The sequence below is a fragment of the Taudactylus pleione genome, unplaced genomic scaffold (assembly GCF_031769625.1).
Source record: "Taudactylus pleione unplaced genomic scaffold, aTauple2 ptg000374l, whole genome shotgun sequence".
NCBI lineage: Eukaryota > Metazoa > Chordata > Amphibia > Anura > Myobatrachidae > Taudactylus > Taudactylus pleione.
The window spans coordinates 1080976-1100894 of record NW_028284775.1 but is presented as its reverse complement, the minus strand read 5'-3'; the positions used below and the strand labels follow the sequence as shown (position 1 = coordinate 1100894).

The window sequence follows — 19919 nt, the reverse complement described above, 5'->3', positions numbered from 1 at the left end:
CTCCGGCTGCTCTGCTCTGCTGTGCCGGGCGCCCGCTGGTAACTGAATCTCAGCGGGCGCCCGGCAGTTAACAGGCTGTTTCTGCTGCAGAGGTCGGAGGCGACGCGCCCCGTGCGATTGCACGGGTCGTCTGCCCCTAGAAACGGCCCTGGGCTTAATGCATGCATGGCCTCCAGTCACACGTGCGCAGAAGCCGGCCAGGGGGGAGGTAAGTAACGGTACTCCTTCTGTAGCAGTGTTACTAATTGTGGGGACAGCTGCTTTTTGGAGCAACTGGAGCATTGCGGAATTGCTCTGGTGATAAGTATCCCCCGCAGCAAGGTGGATACTTAATCAGATTGTATAGATTTATACATATGATATCCATCTATGACTGCTGTATATATCTGGCAACATTTTCTATCTTTAGTTCCTCAGAGCAAACTCTCACTTCTAGGCTGCTGTATACAATTAGAATAATTCACCATGTTGTTTGTAGATTGTAGGTGTACTACAGTTGTCACTGGGAAACACAGTGTGAATATGAGTGGTGCTAGGCTGTGTAACATATATTAGCAGACCCTGCTAAACTACATTTAATTTTCCCTATATAACATCGGCTTATCCTGACTCCCTGCAGGCGTAGTATGCACCAAAAAAATGCACCATTTAGCGCAGCTTGCTGAGCAGACTTTTCCAGGTTTTGTGGAAGAAATAGACCACCTGGGAATAAGACCATCTATCTCTCTCTCTGTTTCATGACCTTTACACTTAGATAAATGTTTGCATACAAGTACTGTATAATAACTTGTCTATACTTCAGACATCTACTAAAATATTTGTAATTATTTCTATTTTGCTCTATCTGTATATGACCATAAAGAACAAAACGCACATTTAGCTTTAGCTGGTAATTTGCCATGATCCAACTTTGTGTAAGGTTACAGATCTTTTGAAAAGCAGTCATTAAAATGTAATGCACACTGCCATATCCATATACTGACATTCTACTCATTGGTAAGATGATCAATCAAAATCAGCTGATATGCTGCTATAAATGTAACACAAATGGTAATTTATCTCAATATTGTCAGGATACAACAGTTGGAAATACAAGTACAGGTTGAGTCTCCCATATCCAAATATTCCGAAATACGGAATATTCCGAAATACGGAATATTTTTGGCATGACTGAGATAGTGAAAACTTTGATTTTTGATGTTTTAATGTACACAAACTTTGTTTAAGGCACAAAACTATTAAAAATAAAGTATAAAATGACCAATAGGCTGTGTGTATAAGGTGTATATGACACATACATGAATTTCATATATGTACACAAACTTTGTTTGAGCCACCAAATTATTGAAAATATTGCATAAAATTACCTGCAGGATGTGTGTATAAGGTGTATATATATCATAAATGTATTCTGTGTTTAGATTTGGGCCCTTTTCCTAAGACATTTCAATATGCTATGCAATTATTCCAAAATACGGAATATTCCGATATCCAAAATACCCCTGGTCCCAAGCATTTTGGATATGGGAGACTCAACCTGTATTCAGTACAGTTTATTATATTAATGTTATACAAAGGCATAGTGCTCTTTATAGCTGGGTCACAAAGGATTTATTACAGTTAATCATGTCTATTAGTTGATACCTTTGTTAATAAACAAAATAAACTACATTCTGTTTACATCTATTTTATTATGTAATGTGCTATTTCAGCAGCATTAGCACATTGTGCGTCAGAGGGCAGGACCTGCACTACGCTGGGGGTTACCTATGGCGCTAATTGTTAGGAGGCCCTAAAACACTGAATGTTTGGCATAATGTCACTCATCCTAATTCGACGCCTGTCATTAGTGCCTTGCCGGGATTAGACAGTCGGGAAGCCGGCGGTCGGGATTACGTCTGTTGGCTTCCCGACTGCTTCCCCCCCACAGCACCCACACAGTATAGCGGATAAGAAGCCGGCACTTTATTATATGTGAAGCTGTCGGCTGATGTGTGACTATATCACTGATACACTAGTGCTGCCTGTGACATCATAGCCAAAAACTACACTCACAATTTGGGAATCAGTGGATGTTGCCCCCGCCTCTAGCCTGCTAGTAATAAACAGCAAAAGGGGAAGGCGAGGGGGGCAGCGCTCCCAGAGCTTGCACTTGCTCAGGATGCATTAGAGACAGGGCCGGTTCTCCCATTACGCATGGTACGCAGCTGAGTAGAGCGCCACATAGGAGGGCGCCTCAGCTGCGTACCATGCGGGCCGCGGGCAGACTGTGGGCCTGATTCAAAGCCGCTCGTATGCGGCCGCTCGTTCGCTCCAAGCCATGTTCGCACAACTGCGCATGTGTATGGGTTGTAATGCGCATGCGCCAACCAGTCATTGCAGTCGGAAATCGAGCGCTCGCCAAATAGCGAGTGCCTGCTAATTTGAGTGACAGGGTGAGGCGTTTGTGGGTGGTAACAGGGGAAGGTGCTTGAAAATGGGGAGTGGAGATGCGAACGCAGGCGTGCCAATTGGTCAAAACGGGCGTTTTAAGGGTGTGCATAATTAACAAAGCAGCGTCATCGACCACGTCACTTGGTTGTCTCTTACCCTGAACTGTTCGCATGATTGCGGTAGGATAAACCTACCACAAGCACTGCGAGCAGTTCAGATGCCTTTCGATGTACTCGATTAATCAAATAAATAGCGGAGATGATGTAGGATGCGAGCGGCCAGGGGGCGTCTTTACAAAATAGCGAGCGCATGTTTCGTTCGCTCGCTCAGACATAGAGGCGTCAACAGACCGCAAAGAGCGAGTGCTAAATTTAAATAGCCGGCCTCTTTTTCTGACCGAGCGAGCGCAAATAGCGTCCGGCTCTGAATCAGGCCCTGTGTCTCTGTGACACAGCTGCACCGCGTGTGTAGCGCTGACCGGACGGAGTTCGGTCAGCGCTACACAGCACAAACACACAGCCGCCGGCGCCGGCTCTTCCGGCTCCCGCAGTGGATAATGGGAGAGACGTCATGACATCATGACGTCTCTTCCATAATGCAAAGCGGCCTGGCGCGGGAGGACGGAAGGAGGAGCTGATAGCGGCGGCGGGACCAGAAGCAGGAGCGGGATTTCAGGTAAGTGTTTTTTTTTTTTTTTTATTACGTGAGTCTCTACTGCAGGGGGGGGCTGCTACTGTGAACACTCCAAGGGGTTACCACTACTGGGGGCACTGCATAGTGGGACTACTACAAGGGGCACTATATAAGGGGCTTACTACTGGGGGGCACAAGGGGCACTGCACAGGGGGGACCACTACCGGGGGCACTGTAAAAGGGGCACTGCATAGGGGGGCGCCAAAACATATACTCGCTTACCAAAAAATTTGTGCTGGGGCTGGCCCTGATTAGAGATTCAGGTGTAAGTGCCATCATGCAAAATGGCTTGAGATCAATGTTTTGGACCACTGCTGATAGTCCTCCACTGATGTACTAGGCACAGGGGAGGGATAGGGGAGGTTTGTGTGAAAATCAATCAAAGGTGGTATATTTTGATCTGAATTATATACTTAATTTATAAAAACTGGTAAAACTATTAAAAGTAAATACATTTCTTGAAAATGGAAACACAGGTATCACATGGCTATCTCACAGATTTCTGGGCGTGGTTTATCTTCCAAGTATCATTTTCAATACATTTACAATAATATCATCTTTTTTTCTTATAGCATGAAACAGCATAAAAACATTTTAAATTAAGTAAACTGATAATTTCCTAATGTCACTTTAAGAAATCTGAACAAATATAATTCTGAGCAGTTTTGTCTGTATAACAAACTACACTTATGCTAGATACACATTTAGAAGAAGCAGATCCGGCCCTAGGCATAGGTAAACTAGGCAAATACCTATTTGGGCATTCCAAGTCTAGGGCCAGCCGAGCTTGACAGCGGGCAGCGGCAGGACCGGGACAGACGGACACTGCCGGGGGCTCTGCTCTGGCTGTTCTACCATGATTGGAGCTCTCAGCTCAGCTCCAATTGGGTGGCAGCTCATACAGCCGGCAGCAGCGGGAGTGGGGAGCAGAGACAATGGACAGTAACAAAAATGGTCGCTGGAGGAGGGCTGTTGCGCATGCCCAGCAACAGCAGATCCTCCTCCCATGGGCCTTTGCGGAGTCCAGCAGGCTGAGCCTGTCTGCAGGAATACACACAGGGCCTGATTCAGACCCGGTCGCAAGCGCTGGGCGCTCGCAACCGGGTCGATGGTGGCCCACAGCGCATGCGCACGACGGAGCCATCTCCGTAGTGCGCATGCGCGAGACCCGGCAAGTGACGGGCAATCTGACGATCCTGGTCTCGCACCAAAGGGGGCGAGCTGTCGATGTTGAGTGACAGCTCGCCCAGAGCGAGCGGCTCTGAATCAGGCCCACAGTGCCGAGCTGAGCATAGATTGAGCATGGTGGCTTCAATATCTGCATAGTCCAGGCAGGCTGAAGTGGCAAGTCATAGCCATAAAGCCAGAGCCGGCCACAGCCAAATTAGTGCCCTAGGCAAGAGTTTGGGTGGTGACCCTTCTGCCCCTCCCAGAGGGATTCTGAAAAGGGGTGTGGCCTCCTGGAAGGGCCAGGGTATCGCTTTGCTGTGGCCCCATCCTCCATTATACTGTGCTTTTAGCACCCCTCACCGCTCTCCCAGCACAGCACAGATCACAGCACCGATCACCTAGCACAGCACCCATCACCCTGGCCTGTTAGCTTAGCTTCAATTGTGGATGATGCGCAGCAGCAATAACAACTGCCAGAGTTTCTGACCACCCGGCAGCAGGTGCCCCGGCTGTGCCTGCCCCAAACTTCTGCCGGCCCTAGGCAGGCTTGGATGCCCCTAGACATTTGCTTAGGTTACCTATGCCTAGGGCCGGCTCTGCATTAAGCCATAGCCATAAATACCCTAAATAACCTTCTTCCAACAGTCATTACCCTTACTCTTGAAATCTTTTGTCGGTGCACATAGGAGATTGCTTATTTTTATCAATAGAATCCTGATCCTGACCTTCAATGTAGAATCTATTAACGTGTGAATCCTCCATTAATATAGTGTATCTGCAGTCTGAGCTGCACAATGTTACTTTGTGGAGTTGTGTCCCTCACAGCTGCTCTCTTCCTCTCTGCACTAATGAAGTCAGTGAGGGTAGTAGTATTTTGGACAAGTAGTTAATAAAGAGTGGGTTTCCTGTACTTCTCCTGTTAATCAGCTCCCAGGCAGCTCCTGATCTGCATCAGTTGCCAGCAGCTGCTATTCTGTACAGCTCTCTCATCTGTCAATCACTGCTGCAAAGGGGTATATTTACTAAGGTGCGGGTTTTTAGAAGTGGTTTTGTTGCCCATAGCAATCAGTCAGATTCTAGCTATTACCTTCTAGAAGGTGCTAGATAAATGTTAAGTAGAATCTGATTGGTTGCTATGGGCAACAAAACCACTTCTAAAAACCCGCACATTAGTAAATATACCCCCAAGTCTCCCTATCTGCCCCGACTAAAGGGGCGGGTTACTGGTGTCACTTCTGCTGAGGCTGCCTTAGGGCTCATACACAATAGACCACAGGTTCTCAAACTCGGTCCTCAGGACCCCAAACAGTGCATGTTTTCAATGTCTCCTCACAGAATCACAAGTGAGATATTAGCTCCACATGTGGCTCTTTTAAAATGTGTCAGTGAGTAGTGAATACACCTGTGCGCAGCTGGGTGATCTGCAAAACATGAACTGTGTGGGGTACTGAGGACCGAGTTTGAGAACCACTGAACTAGACGATGTGCTGTATATATATATATAACAGTGCAGCTCCGATCCTCATCCGGCTCTCCCAACTGACGACCAACCACCGGTGAGTCTTTTATCCCCTCCTGTTGGGTCTTCACCTGCTGCGGGTCCCAGTCTCTCTAACCGCGTGCCAGCTCGTGAGCCATCTACAGTTCTCCCCACTGTCACCAATGAATGGGGCATATTTATGGGGCATTACATATACACATTTCCCAATCGGCCGCTCAATCTGACTGGGCTGAAGTCACAACTGGACGGGCATTTAAATTTGCCCGCCCCGTTGAGACAGCAGTGTTGGCGGTCCCTACAGCAAGTGTATGGACGGTCAGCGGGTCGCCTATACACACATGCAGATGCATAATATCTGAAAGCTGTGCTGCAGAGCAGACCTGATATGTTTGTGACCGATGTCATTCACAGACATAGGTGTACACACACGTCGATGCACTCGCGATATATTGCTCATCGATAGAACGAACGATATATCACCAAGTGTGTACCCAGCATTACGCAGTATGTAAGTGAGAAATAAAACACTACATTGGCCCCCACAGGAATAAAATGCACACACATTGGGCCCCATTCAGAGGCGGTCGGAGGATGCAACGACCGCTAGGGTGATGGTCGCGATGGTCAGAGACCATCGCGACCATCGGGGCTTACGACGAGACCGTAGGTTAGGGTCTCAGTTGTCGTAAGCCCTGGAGAGCTTCTGGCTCTGTCAGAGCCGGAAGCTCTCCACTGACATCACTAGTGATGTCAGTGGGGCCTCCCCCAAACGGTAGGCGTTCCCATGGGAACGCCTCCGTTTGAGCTGCCACCCCCCGGCCCGCCTTCCAAACAGGGCGAGCTGTCAATCAACATCGACTCCGCATGCGCACTTGACAAACATCGAGGCGGTCGTAGACCGTACAGCCGCCTCTGAATGAAGGCCATTGTCTCCAGAGAAATAAAACACATACATTGGCCCCCACAGTAATAAAACACACTACATTGGCCTCCACAGGAATAAAACTCACTACATTGGCCCCAGAGAAATAAAACACACTACATTTGCCCCAGAGAAATAAAACACACTACATTGGCCCCAGAGAAATAAAACACTACATTGGCCCCCACAGGAATAAAACGCACACACATTGTCTCCAGAGAAATAAAACACACATACATTGGCTCCAGAGAAATAAAACACACATACATTGGCCCCCACAGTAATAAAACACACTACATTGGCCTCCACAGGAATAAAACACACATACATTGGCCCAAGAGATATAAAACACACTACATTGACCTCCACAGGAATAAAACACACTACATTGTCTCCAGAGAAATAAAACACACATTGTTCCCCACAACAACAAAAAATACATTGCTCCTCACAAAAAAAAAAATAGCCATGGCTGGCCCCCACAGAAACAAAAACAAAACACATTGCTCCCCACAAAATTGGTTGGTCCCCACATAAAAATATCAACCACCAAAAAAAACAAAAAACTGTCTCTCACACAGTGCAGGCGAGCAGGCAGTCAGGCGGGTGGGTGGGAAGGCGGAACTCGGGGGGGGGGGTCGAAGCAGGCGGACTGGCTTGCGTCTAGGCAGGTCACGGCCAGGGCGCGCCTGAGCCTCCCAGAGGAGCTCAGCGGCAGCCCAGTCTGCACTCTGCTGTTCTATAATGTGTGACCGCCACGGCACACTTCACAACCGCCCACAGCACACTAGTATACTCTAAAGTATTCTAGTATACTGCAGTATACTCTAAAGTACATTTTCAAACTCCTCATTTATTATTTGTCTGCAGATTATAAAAAAATACTAAATGTGGATTGCAGAAGTATTCAACCCCTGAAAAGATATTACCCTAACAATTGGCTTTCAATTAGCTTCTAACTGTAAATCATTAAACAGGTCAGCTTTTATGGATAAAAGACCCATAATTCAAATAACATTGGTAATAATATGAATCTGAAGGAAAGCTTCGAAAATGAAGTCAACAGACCATTCTAAGACATTAGAGATAAACTTATAGACATGCACGAGATAGGAAAATAATATCCAAAATCCTAAATATTTCAGCAAACATAGCCTCAGAGGGTGTGTGGTACATAGGCTGTTTTCCCTATCCCGGACATAGGCCCTGATTCAGAGCCGGACGTTCTGACAGAGCGCTCGCTCTGAATCAGGGCCGTCCTTCTTCACTTTGAGAGCGACCTCCTGGCCGCTCGTATAGCTGTGGGTGACCACCCACAGCTATAGCGAGCGGCCAGGAAGATGGTCGCGATGGTCAAGACCATCGCGACCATCGGGCTTGCAACGAGACCCTTGTGGTAGGGTCTCGTCTGCCGCAAGCCCTGGAGTGCTTTCGGTTCTATCAGAGCCGAAAGCACTCCCACTGACATCACTTGTGATGTCAGTGGGGCCGGCCCCTGACGGTAGGCGTTCCCATGGAAACGCCTCCGTCTGGGCAGCCATGCCTCCAGCACGCCCAACAAAGGAGGCGTGCTGTCACTCACCATCGACAGCACGCCCCCTTTGTAGTGAGACCCAGAGCGACGGCTTGCCCGTCGCTAGCCGGGTCTCGCGCATGCGCACGACGGAGCCGCCTCCATCGTGTGCATGTGCACTGACCCAACATCTACTCGCTTGCAAGAGCTCAGCACTCGCAAGCGGGTCTGAATTAGGCCCATAGGCCCTGATTCAGAGACGCTCGCAAAAAGCGATCGCTCACTCTGAATCAGGGCGGGCGCTTGTTTTTTTAGTTGTGGCCTCTTGGCCGCTCACATAGCTGCGGCCAGGTGATGATTGCGATGGTCAAGACCATCGCGACCATCGGGCTTACGACAAGACCCTTGTGGTAGGGTCTCGTTGCCGCAAGCCCCAGTGGACTTCCTGATCTAATAGAGCAGGAAGTCCACCTACTGACATCACGAGTGATGTCAGTAGGGCCGCCCACAAACGGCAGGCGTTCCTGCAGGAACGCCTCCGTTTGCCCAGCCACCCCCCCGCCCCGCCTTCCAAACGGGGCGAGCTGCCGATCAACTTTGCTTTGTGCGCTCGCTCCGGGGCTTGCGCACGCGCAGTTCGCACTGCCTAACAATCGACCCGCTTGCGAGCGCATAGCGCTTGTGAGCGGGTCTGAATCAGGCCCATAGTCAGCATGCCTTACACACACACCCCCACCCTTCCTCCTTGGGGCATAGACTGCTGATCTGACCACTACTATTGTCTTCTCCCAGCAGCTCAGCTGGCTCCCAGGGAAGAGGCAGCCTTGTTTTGAATCCAAGATAGCTTTTATGAAACTGCTCTATTTGGGAGCCAACCGAGAGGTGGGTAGGAGATGCTTTAGGTAGGGGCAGGGGCACTCTCAGTTCTTATGGAATACAGCTTCATGCCCACATATAGGCATGACATAAAGGGCAAGATTCAATTAGCCGCTGTAGTTTACCGCTTTCTAATTGAACGCCAGGGGCTATTGAATTAGCCCTACTTAACAGGGATTTCTTTTCGGGTCTCATGAGACCCGAAAAGAAATACCAGATAAATGTGTTGTTATCAGGGGATAACAACCACTTAACGCCCAAATCCATTAACTTTTCACGGATTCCGGGTGTTAACACCTGTTAAGCTGAGTTAACGTACCTTAATCCATTCATTCAACAGGCGTTAACACAGGTGAAGGGAGCATAATTGAATAGCCTCGGATGAGAAAGCCGAGATTACCTCCCTTTTTTCCCCCCGATAATTTATCGGGGCTAATTGAATTCCCCCCCACAGATAGGTCATATTCATAGTGGTGTATGATTATCACCTATCAGAGATGAATAAAATTGGTTAACCCTATCCCCAAAAATTGTGATATTGTAGCCCATAGGCTGCAATGGGCTAACACCATCATGGCATTAGCCAGATCTTGGTAAATTGCCAGTTATGGCTCTCTCCATAGAGAGGTTTATGGACTGCATTGCAAATGATAGCCACACTACATAAAAAATGTGCCAAGCCTCATTGGCAGCAAATCTAGTTTAATAAATAGACCCAGATTTATCAGCAAGTGATATTCTTGTTGTTACTAATCTTAAATGATGCTCCAACCAATCAGATCCTAACTGTCATGTGTTTAAAAAATGATTGGTTGGAGCACCATTTAGGATTAGTAAAGAGTGATAACAAGAATATCACTCTTTGATAAATCTGGGCCTAAATACTTCAAATACAGTCTTCTGACTTGAAACTACAGTTATTTTAAATGTAATTGTTTAGCATATTTGAATAAATATATTTCTTAACAAGATACAGAGAAGGTGCCTTATGCCATCTACAGTTTATATCTATATATAACACATAATTTGTATTTTCAGTTAGGGAAAGAAAAGTTCCACAAGTCTCAACACTTCGGCTACTGCAATGACATCTCTATGTTGCTGGGAGAAGAAAAGCCAGGAATAGGGGGAGAGCCTCTTAGTGGACAGAAATTAAAGCCTAACATCAGTGTATATCCCCCAGGAGTGGGCAGCGATTCTCCATCTTGGGTAGCATTTGACAAACAGGTTTGTATGTATGTTTTCATTTTACTTATATGAACTAAGAGCACCCGCGCACGCAGGGGGGGTTTCCGAGTCCCTGGAAACCCCCCCTGTTCGACCCGGCGAGCAGCGCTGCTTAAAACATTTTTTTTTCAGGAAGACTGTGACACTGCCTGGGCTGGCTGTAGGGGGAGCTGCAGCGCGCAAGCCCTTCCCAGCCAGTTCCCAGGCAGGCACCGTGACTCCACTCAGCGCCGCTGTGGACTGTCTGCCGCGCCTCCGTACCTGCAGAGTTCGGCCCCCGGGCGGCGGCCGTAAGATGTAAGTGGCCCGGCCGCTGAATTGTTGATCCTGCGGCCAGTATGTGTCGGGGGAGTGCCGGGGATCTTGCGGGCAGGCCGGCGGCGGGGGCTGGGAGTCCGAGTATTAATCGGACTCCCAGCCCCCGCCGCCCGCCCGCTCCCCCCCCCCTGGCACTGCCATATAATTCCACTTCCAGACTGTCTGCTATACTGCTGCTGTGGGGGGTGGGGAGCGGGCTGGGAGTCCCAGTATTTTTTTTTTTTGTGACTGCACCCAGGTGCCATCCATTGCTGGAGGGGGGGGTAGGGTAGGCACTGCCATATTCCACTGCCAGTCTGCTATACTGCTGCTGTGGGGGGTGGGGGACGGGCTGGGAGTCCCAGTTTTTTTTTTTTTTGTGTGACTGCAGCCATGTGCCATATTATTCTACTGCTGGGGGGGGGGAAGGTAGGGTGACGGGGGCTGGGAGTCCCAGTATTTTTTTTTTTTTAATGCAGCCAGATGCCATATTATTCTACTGCTGGGGGGGGGGGGCGGGCGGGCGATTATTTGGAAACCCCCCTTTCAAAATCCTGCGTTTGCCACTGGGACTTATTTGAAATTCATATTATAAGGTGTTTTTTAGGTTTCCTAATTTTAGATTCCTTTAGCTCTATTCTACTCTGGCTACTGACTGCTATTTATTACTATTTATTAACATTTATTATATATAGCGCCTGCGTATTCCTGTCGACATTATGACTACATCCACAAATTGTATATTGGTGCAGCCAGATTGCAAAGGTAAAAGGTTTTTGCTGGGCTATATGATCCATTCACACAGCAGATTTAGCCTGAGGTCAGAGGGTTGTGTGAGTGTAGAAAGAGAACAACTGTAAGTTTTGTGTGAACTGCGTAGAAGAGAGGTAATTGGGTAGAATAAGGTTAATGATGGAAGTTACGTGGTTGGTTATGGAATTTGATCAGCTTGTCTAAAAAGATACGTTTTCAGGGAATGCGTCTAGGTTTAAAATCTAGAAGAAAGTCTTGTTGTGTGAGGTAGGGCATTCCCAACAAATATCCTGTTACCATGAATGGAAGCAGGTAATAAATTTGGATGAGAGAGGCAGATATTGTGCATAGAGGAAGGGTCGAGTTGGGAGATAATTAAAAAAAATTGAAGAGATGTATGTTAGTGTTGTTTTGTTGATAGCCTTATATATAAGAAGAAGTATTTTATATTGAACTAGTATTGTAGCCACTGGCCCCGTCATTCATAGGGTCATTAGCTGTTGTTCACGGAGTTGCAGTTTTTTCCCACTCGTTCTGCCTCATCTCCCCTCATCTCTTTCCAATCCCCCACTTCCTGCCATCTCTCTCTTTTGCTGTATTCCTCCCATCTCTCTCTCACCTCCTCCTCCCATCTCTCTGTTGTTCTCCCCCTCTTCTTCCCATCTCTCACCTCTTCCTCCCATCTCTTTCTCTTCTCCTCCTCCTCCTCCTCCTCCTCCTCCAATCTCTCTGTTGTTCTTCCTCTCTTCTTCCCATCTCTCACCTCTTCCTCCCATCTCTCTCACCTCCTCTTCCCATCTCTCTGTTGTTCTTCCTCTCTTCTTCCCATCTCTCACCTCTTCCTCCCATCTCTTTCTCTTCTTCTCCTCCTCCTCCTCCTCCTCCTCCTCCTCCTCCTCCTCCTCCAATCTCTCAGTTGTTCTTCCTCTCTTCTTCCCATCTCTCACCTCTTCCTCCCATCTCTCTCACCTCCTCTTATCTCTCTGTTGTTCTTCCTCTCTTCTTCCCATCTCTCACCTCTTCCTCCCATCTCTCTCACCTCCTCCTCCAATCTCTCTGTTGTTCTTCCTCTCTTCTTCCCATCTCTCACCTCTTCCTCCCATCTCTCTCTCCTCCTCCTCCCCAATCTCTCTGTTGTTCTCCCCCTCTTCTTCCCATCTCTCACCTCTTCCTCCCATCTCTTTCTCTTCTCCTCCTCCTCCTCCTCCTCCTCCTCCTCCTCCAATCTCTCTGTTGTTCTTCCTCTCTTCTTCCCATCTCTCACTTCTTCCTCCCATCTCTCTCACCTCCTCCTCCCATCTCTCTGTTGTTCTCCCACTCTTCTTCCAATCTCTCACCTCTTCCTCCCATCTCTCTCACCTCCTCCTCCCATCTCTCTCACCTCCTCCTCCCATCTCTCTGTTGTTCTTCCTCTCTTCTTCCCATCTCTCACCTCTTCCTCCCATCTCTCTCACCTCCTCCTCCCATCTCTCTATTGTTCTCCCACTCTTCTTCCAATCTCTCACCTCTTCCTCCCATCTCTCTCACCTCCTCCTCCCATCTCTCTGTTGTTCTTTCTCTCTTCTTCCCATCTCTCCCCTCTTCCTCCCATCCCTTTCTCTTTCCCGTTACTCCAATACTGTCTCCCCTTCGTCGTCACATCTCTCTGTCTTTGAAATAAAAGCCCACATTTGGCCCTGGTATCGCAGAATAATAATAGAGTATGATCACCCAATAGTAATATGTTTACAAAGTTTGGAGTGGGTGCTATTTTCTTAAAATCTTAGGTTATATATTAAACTGAAAGATGGTTATAGATGTTAACCGACTACTTGGTCTACTTGTTCATTTGTCTGCATGAAAAGCCCATACAATTGATACAAATATATTATTATAGGCAACCTAAAATAATAAAAAAAACTTTCTTATGACCACAATTTATTAGAATAGTACTTTTACAGAGTATAAAATCATATACAGTTTGGCAATTCGTCATACAATTTTTCACCCTTTCAGGGACATGATTTTTCCGGTTGCTTGCTCCAAAATGAATCTTAAATTAAATGTAACCCTACGCTTTTTGTCTGACAAGACTTCTTCTGGGGTTATCTTTTATTTTGAAGGTTATCCAACATACATAAATCATCTAACATTCAGGAAATATCAGCAAGGAATGGATCAGCAATTCCCTCATCAGGATCACAATGGTCTTTTTATGCATAAAGCAAACCTTTTATAGGCCTTATTGTATACACTGATGTGTTAAAATAAAGGGCGCCCTGCCTCCCGCCGGAGCTAGAGGGAACACTATAGACCTCTACATTTTGTTGCACCTGTAGGTGGCACTCTGCATCATGGACATAATACTGAAATATTATTTAATTTTTGTTTATTCTGTACCTTCGATATACAAATTGCTCAGTCAATTTATTACTTTACCAAAGGTGCTTGTAAGGGAGGGGTTAATTAGACAAGAAAAAAACCCACAAGAGTTCTGCTAGCACACTGCAGTAATACTCTACATGCAGAAAACTTAGTTATACAAATTTGCAAATGTATGCTAAGCCACCTGCCACGTTGCCAGTAGACAGTGACGTGCGGTGAGGTCAATGGCTGGGGAGGCACACATGGAGATGGGTCTGAGTGCTGGGAGCCTGTCTCACCGACTTCTCACTGTAACTCTTCCCTCACTACACTAAGCGTCAGTGTCCATTTATTTCTCCTACCTGCATCACTGTGTCTTCTCTTGTTGCTGAGCTCCAATCTCTAAACACTGCACTGCACTTCCTGGTCACTTGGATGACATATTCAAGGTGTCCATCAGTGCTCTAGGCATGCCCCCTATACTCAGAGGCATGTCTTTTTTAGCTTTCTTTCTACCCATGGTGTGACCCCGCTCTCAGCTCTGCAAGCAATGTCTGACTATACAGAAGTGAGGCTGGGCTGTTGCTGCCTCATCTCTCGTCAGCCTGTAGTCCCAGGGAGCTCCACAATGCTGGTGAGTGTTATCTATAAAAATGATTACAATAAACAAAGAAGATGTTTATAAGTTATAAATATCTACTTTGTATTATTCTAATAATTTTTATATCAAATTTCAGGAGTATGACAGGGGAGGCTCTGCCTCTCCTGCCTACGCTGACTGCACGTACCTGGCAGTAGATCACAAAGCCAGGATCCTGGCAGAATGTCTTCACTGCGAATGTACCAGTGTGAAGGGGAAGCCCCAAACAGAGGTTGCACAAGGGTCCCCTCAGATAAAACGTCTGTGCACATAATACATGTAGTCTTATAGAGAGTGTCATGTGACTCATCTTGGGCTGATGAGTCCATCCAGTAGTCCATGGGTATACCTCAAAACATTTGAGGTGGGGGGATCAGGACAGCCGCTGAGAAAGGGTCATAGTAAAATCTCTCTGGGGACATGACTGCTTCCAATTAGAGCATATTATGTGCCCTGGGGGTGAGCGTAATTCTAAATTGTCCCTAACCCTCTTCCCTTGCCCTAAAATCCTCCTCTACAAAGGGGACTGTCTAGAAGTCACATGAGACGGATTCTTGCTTTAAATATATGTAACTTATATTTACTCTGCAATAAACAAACATTATTCAATTATACTCAGTTGCTGTAACATAATACATATCTATAGTAGTTATTTAGTTGATTACACTTTCTAACCTAACATCTATTTATTTGTATGCATTTTATTATTTCATGATAGAGCTCTGATTGCATTTTTTTCTTTTGCATTTGTATTTACCCCTTTGACAGGTATTTTCTCTGTACACTGTAAGGGGATTCAATTAGATCCGTTAATTTAACAGGTGTGAAAATGGGTGGTAGCCTTGGGCTTTAACGTCCGGGACTATTCAATTTGAGCCCGTTTTTCACCTGAGACCCGTTAACAGGCAATAACACATAGGATCTGTGATAAGTTCATTGACATTTGCGTCTACAGGGTCTCTTCACCTGTTAATAGGCAATTTATCGGGTATTTCTTTTCAGGTCAGATCAGAACCGGAAATAAATCCCTGTTAAGTGCAACCTGCAGGATACCTTTGGGGCTAATTGTATAGTCCCAGGGCATCAATGACCCCGCGGTAAATAACTGCGGCTAATTCAATTCCCCCCTAAATGACTTAAATTAGTTAGCATCATCTGATTCTCAGGCTGTGGTTCTAAAGGGTTCATCTGCTTACTGAATCATGACTTAATCATTGTAACCAGCCTTATGTGATCTTAAGGCTCGGTACTGACTTTGACGAAGGATAGGTCAGCAGACCAATCCGCCGCCAGAGTGCCTGATTGGTAAAGCTATATACAGGTTGAGTGTCCCATATCCAAAATGCTTGGGACCAGGGGTATTTTGGATAACGGAATATTCCGTATTTTGGAATAATTGCATATCATAATGAAATATCTTGGGAATGGGACACACAGAATGCATTTATGTTTTATATACACATTATACACACAACCTGCAGGTCATTTTATACAATATTTTCAATAATTTTGTTGCTCAAGCAAAGTTTGTGTACAGAAATTAAATTCATTTATGTTTCATATACACCTTATACACACAGCCTGAAGGTAATTTTATACAATATTTTTAATAATTTGTGTCTTAGATAAAGTTTGTGTACATTGAACCATCAAAAATCAAAGGTTTCATTATCTCAGTCATGCCAAATTAATCCGTATTTTGGAATATTTGGATACAGGAGACTCAACCTGTACTTACCAATCAGCCACTTGATGTGTCTGGCCTGACATCACAACCGGGCGAACATTTAAATTTGCCCACTCAGTTTAGATGTCAGTGTCGGCAGTTCCCTGCAGCAAATGTACAGGTGGTCGCGGGTCACCCGTACACACAACCAGATGCACTGATATATCTTTCAGATATGTCGGCATCAGCTGTGCTACAGGGCCAACCTGATATGTCTGTGAACGTCGTCGTTCAGACATATTGGGTGTACACACCTGCCGATGCACTCATGATATATCGGTCATTGATAGAACGTACAATATGTGGCCAAGTGTGTACCCAGTAATGATACTGACTTTGAACCTCTATACACCTCTAAGTTTGACGCTATTTGCGTATGCAGTCATACATTAAATAAAGACTTTAGACCTTGAACCTGTGTTTCCAAAGCACAAAGTATTATTCAAGTAAAAGTACAGTCAGTTACACGCTATGATCTAAGTACAATTTAGCGCAAAGAAATTATACAGACCCAAGTACAGTTATACATACGCACACGCTCTGGACCAGATCCTGGCATCAGCAAGAAACCTCTGTCAATCAGCATTCAGCAAGAAGACTCCAGACTGGGGTCACAACACACACATTTATACCCTCACAGAAATAGGCAACATAAAGGAGAGGCTTGTCGCTGATGCCATTGGTTCCCAAAGGGGACGCATCTGTTACAGAGCATTTAACAGGTTGATTCAAATAGACACAGTCCAGCCTCCGACAGCTGGTTGCCTCTGTTTCCCGCCTCATGCAAATCTAAACAGTTGGTCATATCATGTACATTTCGGTGCTTTAAGTCTCTGCGGTCCATAAGTTGCGGATGCATGTTGCGATCTTCCCAGCGATGATACCGGGAAGCTGTTGAGAGGGTGCAGATCAGTATAATACCAAGCACAACATACTTATCATGTATTAAACCAGAGCTACTAAATTACTTTATTTCACAGCAATTATAATAAATGAACAAACTTGAATCTTATACTTTAAAGCTTATGGAACCTTGTATATAAATATGTAATGTGTAAGTATGTGGGGTTTGATAGAAAGACGGTAGTTAACTTGGGGCAGATGCGTGCGCATGAGGCTACTAAACAGCATTTTCATACAGAATTTTATGCATTCGCTAATGTGCGACTAGTTAACAGCGCAATTGTGCGTGTTTATGTGTGTATGAGAAATAGTGAAAGATGCAATCGCTTGATGCTAATAGTAACATCGCCATATGTACTTAAGTGTGAGTTTAGCTAAAATGGCGCTGGGCGGCCATTCGCAAAATGGCGTCTTGCGATCTCATTTTCAAGATGGCGTCATGCGGCCAGTCGCAAGATGGCGTCGTTACGATCTAATTTTAAGCTGATCTTGTCTCAGCCAATTATCCAGCTTCGACACCAGCATAAGCCATCACTGTCCTCAGACACTTATATACTTTACTTGAAGGATTCTACAAATCATGTATCATGTCTACAAGAGTAATTCTTCATTAAAATGTCCCGATCATTAAAATCAAACATTTTACCTTAATCACAATAATATATTTTTTATCTCTTTCAGGTTCTTTCATTTGATGCATATTTTCAAGAGGAAGTTCATGAGAGAAGAGAGGAGACCTACCGAACAAGGCAGTGTAAAATATATTTCTACCTTGAAGATGACACGATTCAAGTGGTAGAACCCCAGATGAAAAACAGCGGAATTCCACAGGGTATGTAGACATTGAAAGTTGGTAAGATAAGATTGTGTTTTTTTTTCTAGTAAGATTACTCTTACAATAGTGTATTTCAGTGGTTCCCAAACCTTCTTGAATCACGGTGCCCTATAGTGTCAGCATTTTTTTCACGGCACCCCTAGGGCAAAAGGTTCTTATGGAGAAATTCAGAAAAAAATTATTAAATTAATTAAATTGTGCTGATACAGTATGTGTCATCCTTAGGTTTAGTTATGTGGTGGTGGGCAGGGTTGAGCTTCTGTTTGTCCACATATTTTATAATTGGCAGCCAACAACATTGGTTTGGTCTATCACATTGACCATAAATAAATGGATTTAGTCCTGGACCATCAACCCATGGCACCCCTACAAGTGCCCTGCAGCACCCAGTTTGGAAACCACTGCTTATTTAGACCAGTGGGACAGTAATAATTGCATTTCATAAATCATTTAGTAATTTTCCCAATAACTTTTTCCTGCAATGTTCTCCTCAACAATTGATAGTCTTTATATAATCATATGTTGTCTAAATTGTTACCGCAGTAGGTATATTTATTTTACCCAACATTGCAATCAGTATCTCTCGGCCTTTAACCCCACAGTACAATAAACAGTGTTATATAATAAAAAACTAAAATGACTTCCTTTGTTTTATTCAATATAGGGACAATAATCAGACGCCATCGGATTCCACTTCCACCTCCTGACAATGACCAGTTTTACACTGTGGACCATTTTAACATCAATATGGACATTGTCTTTTATTCAAGAACCTTCAACATAGTAAACTGTGATGCGTTTACTAGAAACTTCCTAAGAAAACTTGGGATCAGAATAAATCCACAGGGGTCTATTCCAGCAGACGCCTACTCATCAATGCGCAAGCAGGTAAAGATCTACAGCAACATCGTGCTCCAATGTTTATTTACCGTCAGTTTTACACGTTTTGGATAACCAGTGAAGTCAGTAACAACACAAAGGACAATTTAGATGTATTTATGGTTGAAATTGGACTTTTCTAAATTACAAATATGGTTAATGTTTACATAGTTTCCCATATTACAGAAAAAAATGTGACTATGGTCTTGACACAGAGATGGACGCAATGTGATTATTTGCTACTGCGTTTGCATAAAAAGTGCCAAAAATCCCTACAACGCATGCTTTACAGTAGTGCTTAAAGTGGTCCTAGAGAAATGGTGGAACTCACAGCCCCACCTCGGTGCAATATCAATAAAGGGACAACACGCGCCATCAAAAAAGGGGCGTGGTCTCAAAAGAAAGGGGCGTGGTCACATAATAGTATTCCCGATACAAATTAGGCTACACAGTAGCACATTCTTGATTCACATTACACCACATAGTAGTTTCTCTTATTCATGTATGACACACAGCAGTGCCCCTTTTACACAATGCCCACATTTATGCCCCTTATACACAATGCCCACAGTAGTAGTGTCCCTTATACAATACCCACAGTAGTAGGGCCCCTTATACAATGCCCACAGCAGTAGTGCCCCTTACATATAATGCCCACTGTAGTGGTGCCCCTTATGCAGTGTCCCCAGTAGTGGTAGTGCCCCTTATGCAGTGCCCACAGTGGTAGTACCCCTTATGCAGAGCCCACAGTAGTGGTAGTACCCCTTATGCAGTGCCCTCTGTAGTGGTGCCCCTTATGCAGTGCACCCAGTAGTGGTAGTGGTAGTGCCCCTTATACAGGGCCCACAGTGGTAGTGCCCCATATGCAGAGCCCACAGTAGTTGTAGTGCCCCTTATGCAGTACCCTCAGTAGTGGTGACCCTTATGCAGTACCCACAGTGGTAGTGCCCCTTATGCAGAGCCCACAGTAGTGGTGCCCCCTATGCAATGCCCCCATTAGTAATCCCCCTGTAATAGTGCGCCCAATAGTAGTGCCCCTAGTAGTAATGCCCCCTGTAGTAGTGCACCCAGTAGTAGTGCCCCCCAATAGTAATGCCCCTCTTTAGTAATGCCCCCAGTAGTAGTGCCACCTGAGTAGTGGTGCCCCCTATGCAATGCCCCCATTAGTAATCCCCCTGTAATAGTGCGCCCAATAGTTGTGCCCATAG

At 45.6% G+C, this 19919-nt stretch overlaps 1 protein-coding gene across 2 annotated transcripts in view; it reads left to right on the top strand.

The window, feature by feature from the left end:
* Nucleotides 1-19919, top strand: part of EFHC2 (EF-hand domain containing 2) — an 82098-nt gene that overhangs the window by 4039 nt on the left and 58140 nt on the right. Inside the window, exons 2-4 of one of the 2 annotated variants that reach the window (XM_088444916.1) lie at nucleotides 10147-10335; nucleotides 17679-17829; nucleotides 18497-18720. In XM_088444916.1, the coding sequence (XP_088301042.1) occupies nucleotides 10147-10335; nucleotides 17679-17829; nucleotides 18497-18720 (564 nt within the window). The remainder of the gene's footprint in view (nucleotides 1-10146; nucleotides 10336-17678; nucleotides 17830-18496; nucleotides 18721-19919) is intronic. The other variant, XM_088444917.1, reaches the window with a different exon arrangement.